The sequence below is a fragment of the Syzygium oleosum genome, unplaced genomic scaffold, assembly GCF_021117445.2.
Source record: "Syzygium oleosum isolate NSW1041296 unplaced genomic scaffold, Sole_v2.1 Sole_v2.21, whole genome shotgun sequence".
NCBI classification, from domain to species: Eukaryota; Viridiplantae; Streptophyta; class Magnoliopsida; order Myrtales; family Myrtaceae; genus Syzygium; species Syzygium oleosum.
This window is the reverse complement of record NW_026607505.1, coordinates 5,568,831-5,574,830: the sequence shown is the minus strand read 5'-3', so window position 1 is coordinate 5,574,830 and position 6,000 is coordinate 5,568,831. Positions and strand designations below refer to the sequence as shown.

The following is a 6,000-nucleotide window of genomic DNA, read 5'->3' as shown; positions in this document are numbered from 1 at the left end:
TAGGTTCGAGTCGCTATGCCCTAAAATTTAGGGCAAATCTCCCGCATTAATTCGGTGAGTGCTATGGCGGACCGTCATTGTCACACCAACCCCCACGGGTGACGAAAGGCTCGGCATCCAGTTTTTGCTAGCATCATGAAGACCATGCTAATTCCACACCTATGATGCTGAAAACACAGCTTATTTTCTTCACGGAAAAAATATATAGATGAACACGTATGAACCATGAACTCAAATTCTCAATGACAGAAACCTTTCTCTGTGAGAATCTCCGCAGGAACTGAAAACTTGAATAGCAATTGTAGAATTGAAACTCCCTCAATTCAAGCTTCGATCTAACTATGCGTTACCGTTATATCCATTACCAGTCTGTCTGCCCTTCCTTTAGGAGCATTACATTGTCCATTAACTTGTGCTTTTCAAAAACCCCAAGACAAATGAAAGGGAGAAAATGATCCCGTACGATACACCATAAGAGAATAGTCCTAATGCTGCATAATTGCAGATTCTTGATTCAACTTCTTTGATGGCAACCTACCATCAGTGCAAAAACCTAATTGCACGCATCTTTTGATGGTATAAACCCTAAAAAAAACAGCATTTAGACAACAGGAGAGCAAAATGCACGATGAACTCAAAATTTTTGAATTAAAGTCTTGCGGAATCAAGATATCTGTGACAAGATTCTGACAGAAGGAAAAAAACCGAAAACTATCAAAAGATCATAGCAAGTCCTTCATGTTCTAAAAACTGCTCTTCAAGCTCTTAAAGAGAATCATGGTGAATTTCATAATTATGACCAATCCCTGAAAATAGGCGGAGCATTAAGCAACTGGAACAGCTAGGTCAATATCAGTAGTCATCACTGCAGCTGGCCTGTACTCCTCTTCTTCCTTGGGAGGATGGATGGTAACAAGATCAGGCAGTGGTGTTGTAGGCCCTTGTTTGCCCTTGGGGTCCCAGTCGAGCATAATCTTGACCTTGATTCCAAGCACACCCTAGACAGTGAATAAACATATGTTAGGCGAGAAATTTCAAAGCAGAAAGAGCGGCGTGATAAGATAAAATGAAGGTGCATAAATAGCTTAAATTCTTAGTCTGTTGCATCTTAACAAGCAATAGAAGGTATTTGAGGATGCAGCGATTTGGGTAGGGCATTTTTGTCTAGTGTGAAAAAAGATAAGGTATTTGAGAAGGGGAAGCAACCTGTCTCAAAAGAACATGTCTCACAGCCGAGTCAATATACTCATTAACTGGCTGACCGGAAGAAATCATGTAACCATCCTTGAACTTCATAGACTTGGCACGTTGAGCCCTGAGTTTCCCACTAACAATAACCTGTAAAATGTTGATGACATTCACTATTAAATTTGCTGCACATGTCAAGAATGCAAACCCAATAAGACAGTAGATAAAAGGTTTGATGAGACAAACCTCACAACCCTTTGCTCCACTTTCCATGACAAACCTCAAGACACCATAACAAGCCCTGACATCAAGACCGACGTCAGCAAAAATTCAGCATCTAACGTCCATCGAGTCCAAACAAATATATAGAATCAAGATCCAAGAAACGCCAAAGAAAAGGACAGCGTAAAGTAGACACAAGATCCAGAGAGATATGGCAAAAAAACTTTGAAATGATGGCAGGAAAACAGTAACATAGTGTGGCATTATTAGCACAATGTTTGACCTTGACATACAATAGGTAATGACATGAACATAACGATAAAGAACAACTCTCGGTATTAAAGTATGCACACAAACAGCAAACAAGTTCATACTAGAACTAGCCAATTATATGGCTATGTATCCTCTTCCAGGTTACTGCACGAAAATAAAGAGATTTCATGAGGAAGATGGCATGGAGGATAGAGTGTATATGATTTAGTCATCTTCCGACACAAAATGGTAAAGGGAACAACCACTCTGCTTTGTAGATAACAAAGGGACAGAGTACATCGGCCAAAGAACAGACAACCACGATCAGAGATCAGACATGCCATTGGTAAGTACGTGACATAACGATCATATAGAAAGGATAAAGAAAAACCTCAGCGTTGCAGTATGCACACAAACAGCAAAAGAGGTCATCATACAAGAACTAGCTAATTCTAAAGTTATGTATCCTCCTCCAGGTTACTGCATGAAAATCTAGGTATTTCACAAGGATGATGGCATCGAGGACAAATGCATTCAATGTAGTCATCTTCCGACACAAAAATGGTAAAGGGTACAACCACTTTGCTTTGTAGATGACGCAGGAACAGGGTACAACGACCAAAGAATTGAGAAAAGACGCCTAATCTGATCAAAAAATAAGTAAAAACACATCATAGATGCCCATAAAGAAAGTGGAGCCATTTCACTTATGGTTTTCTATCGACTAGAAATTCTAATTCAACTGCACAGCCATTCAGATTAAAACCGAAAGGACGAATTATCACATATCCCATATCCATATTCTTTAACTTGTTCCAGCATGCACTATTTCTATAAATGGCCAACTCTCAGTTACCAAGTGTCGCTAATGAACAGCCAGCTTCAGCAGGACAACCGAACAATGGACCATAAAATGAAAGCAGGCTCACAAAGACACAACATTTGAAAGAACTGAGGATTGCACAAAGTCTCCACCTGCGTACGGCGAGGCCGCCGAGAAGCTTGTAGCGGAGCGACTCGGCCTGCGCGATGGCGCAGAGCCCTCTGTTGTTGACCTTCTCCGCATACAGCTCCACGCCGTTCTCCGGAAACTTAAACCTCTTCTGCACAACAGAGGTCAGCTCTCTGATCCTCCTCCCTTTCTCCCCTACACCACGCAGAATCCCCCCCCCCCCCAAAAAAAGAAGAATCAATACAATTCACAACGCCTACAAACCTCGATATCGCGACGAAAGAAGGAAAAATCAAGGGAAAACGAAAATCTGCCACCAGACCGAGAACGTTTTGAGTGCGGGTGGCCCGGATGATGATCTCGGTGCGCATGGGCGTAACCCTAACCTCGACGCCGGAGTATCCATCCTCGGCGAGCTCCCTGGTCAGCACCTCGTTGAGCTCGGCGAAGAAGACGCCGTCGGCCACGAACTGCACAACAACCACCAAGCAAAGCCAGAAAACCAAAGATCAGCGAAACCGACGTCTCATCGCCACGCGAAAACGTTCATCTGCCGGAAGGCCGCCAGGGCACCGACCTTTCGCTTCTTGCTGATCTGAGTAGTCGCCGCCATGTTTCGCTATCACGCTGAAGCTGGGCGGAGCCGCCGGGGAAGGGGACGCGATCTGAGCTGAACGAAGACGGCGGAAGCTGCTGCTGCTGCTGCTGCTCTGCAAACCCTAGCGCTCACACTTTGGGGGGCTTTTGGGGAGGTTCGAGGGGCGGCTTATATACGTGAGGCGGAGATGGCGGGTTCAGATGAATCGGACGGTGCGGGTGAGAGCTAGGGTTTTTGGTTCGACGTGGGACGCGATTGGGGAAGTTGGGCCCAAAGAGGGCCGGGCCCACTAGGCCCATTTAGGACAATGAAACTTGGGCCCTTGTTGTGGATGTTGAAGCATTGGATTACACAGAATTTGGGCCTACGTTGATGGCCGAGGCCCACTTTAATCTATCTACCGTCGTAAATCGAACAAGCAAAAGTCAAGACCGGGTTGATTTCAGAAATTGACTTCAGAGTAGTGAACTCTGGGCCCAAAAAACTCCTTATTAATCACACGAGATGGCTAATGCGACCGGACGACCGCGCAAGTTCGGGCACGGACGGCCGGCCGGCCCCGAAATGAGAATGCTTGCGGCCCACCAAGCCTGCGGCCGTGCATGGGGCGACCGACTTCAAAGCCTACCTCCCTTACGCGGAACCTAGAGTCCAAGGAGAGCCCCGAGTTTTCAAACATTCGAACTGGTTTCCATGGTATGCTTACCTATTGGAACGGTCATGCACGCTCCCGAAATCTCCAAGCCGGCAGTAGTATCCGGAAAAAAAGCGTGCTTGAAAATGGGTACGATCCTGGCGATGACCTTGGGTTATATGGACAAGGGTTCCGGGAGCGTATTGAAGCCCAAGGATGCTCAAAGAGAGGACGATTGGGTTATCATAGAGGTCGTGGAGGCCGAGGGCAGCCGCCGAGGACGTTTTGGTAGAGGAAGGGGTTCTGAAAGCTTATTCATTCCCTCCTTAATCATGTGCGTGCGTACCTATCCTATCCACACGCATCTGCTCTTTAATCATCAAAGCATCTTTTGCCCGCTTCGACAAGGCGAGTCGTAAAAACCGATCCGAAGTACGCCTCCTCCGTCCATATCTAGACAGGATCAAACATCTCTTTTAGGTACTCATAAAAAAAAATTGGACGTGAATAGGTTAGATATATTAAACAACGTGTACCTCAAAATGTCGTGTTGAAATCGGTTGAGGCTTTGCCAAGTTGATCTCCTTAGGACAAAGTACATTTCATCCGGAACGGCTACGACATTCGCGGCTTGCTTTGATTTCGATAGAGATACCTATTTTATGAATGCAACGGGGCAAGAGGATTGATATCGATGCTTCGAAAAAAGGAAGATTATGTATACTTTGTAGGGCTTGACGCCTCAACTCCATTCATCGAAATGAATCTACGCAATAATTTCAATCTCTCACACATTATTTCTCCACGTGGAATGCTTGACGGTACTCGTCACTCTCTTCGCACTTGTGATTATCATTCCAATAATATCACGAACACGACATAAGAAATGGGTTGATTATCCAAAAAATCCCCAACCCATTCCACAGCGACCAATTCGATTTTAAATTTTCAATTTTCTCAATTTAGTTTTAAAAACTCTGACGATTTATCGATATAGTCTCTCCGATCAATTTTGGCCAAAAATCGCTGACGTGACAGTCCAATCAGCGCCGGCCATCTTATATGGCTAGGCCGATGCTGAAGCGAACGATTATTGCAATTTATTTTAAGTTTTATGTGTTTGTTCTTATTTTCCTCTATTCTTTTTCTTTTCCTTCCTGGCCAACGGGATTCCCGACCGTACAATAAGTTGGACTTTTTAAAACAATTTTTCGCCATAAAATATAGCCGCACACTTGTAAACTAACGACAACAACCCGCCTAATTGTTCGCATGTACTTTGTTTCGTCTTCACTGCTGCATTTCTATCCATAGGCATCACAATATCCAACAAAAAAAACGAAAGAGAGAAGAGAATTGGATAATGAGGTTGGTTATGCTCATGCATCAAACACCCCGTGGTTCACCTAACCCCGAGAGAGAAAGTCAACAGTCAATCGGGCAAAAGGCCTAACAACACAAGAAGAGCTAGTGGATCTTTGCTGAACCCAATAGCAAATTGCTGTCAAAATTAGGGTCATTAAGAAAGTGATTAAGGGGAGATAAACCGTGGGCAGAGGCATAAATTAATGAGACGCCTGCTTAAATTAGCTGGGCCAACTAATGATGGTGGAGATGCCCATAAGACCCAGAATTAATTTTTTAATTTTTTTTAATAATCTGTTGGCTAAAGTTGCAAGAGGCCAAGACATGGGGGGGTAGGTCCCTTTCCAACCAATTTTTGCTCCTAATTCCAGGAACAAAAGTGAATGGAAGACTAAAGTTTCGAGATCAAATTAAATAGAATAGATAGAAATGAATAGATTAATAAAGTTAGATTCCCACTTCACATGTGGTGGTGCTTGCAACATGCTTGGTTTTGTCTTGGCTTGGCATGGGGCCAACCCCATCTATCTCGTCCTTCTTCTGCTATGCTCCTGTTCATTTCCTTAAAAGAATTTAAAAAAAAAAAAAGGAATCTTTACGGATAAGGCTCCGTTTGTTTCACGGAAAATATATGGTTTTGAAAATATTTTTTCTAAAATTATCATTTGTATCACTTGAAATGATTAGTCGATGAAAAATGTTTTCATTGGCAACAACAATTTATACTGCAAATTTATCACAAGTGTACCGGTTTAGCCTTTTTTGTGATCAGAAAATTAGCTTGGAGTA

The 6,000-nt window shown here is 43.5% G+C and overlaps 1 protein-coding gene across 1 annotated transcript; it reads right to left on the bottom strand.

The window, feature by feature from the left end:
- Positions 1-622: 622 nt before the first annotated feature.
- LOC115671157 (40S ribosomal protein S3-2-like) lies at positions 623-3,352 on the bottom strand. Its single transcript, XM_030592626.2, has 6 exons — positions 3,192-3,352; positions 2,937-3,084; positions 2,638-2,809; positions 1,435-1,489; positions 1,207-1,338; positions 623-998 (listed from the first exon to the last, which is right to left on the bottom strand). The coding sequence occupies exons 1-6, from the start codon at positions 3,225-3,227 to the stop codon at positions 825-827; spliced, it is 717 nt and encodes a 238-aa protein (XP_030448486.1). The 5' UTR covers positions 3,228-3,352; the 3' UTR covers positions 623-824.
- Between the last annotated feature and the right edge of the window lie 2,648 nt (positions 3,353-6,000).

Bases quoted from the DNA above. Each gene is read 5' to 3' on its own strand.
- LOC115671157 (XM_030592626.2), bottom strand. From the start codon at position 3,227: ATGGCGGCGACTACTCAGATCAGCAAGAAGCGAAAG. The intron at 2,810-2,936 runs GTCTGGTGGCAG...TGCGTGGTGTAG, and splicing joins CCGCACTCAAAACGTTCTCG to GGGAGAAAGGGAGGAGGATC. The intron at 999-1,206 runs GTTGCTTCCCCT...TTCACTGTCTAG, and splicing joins GACATGTTCTTTTGAGACAG to GGTGTGCTTGGAATCAAGGT.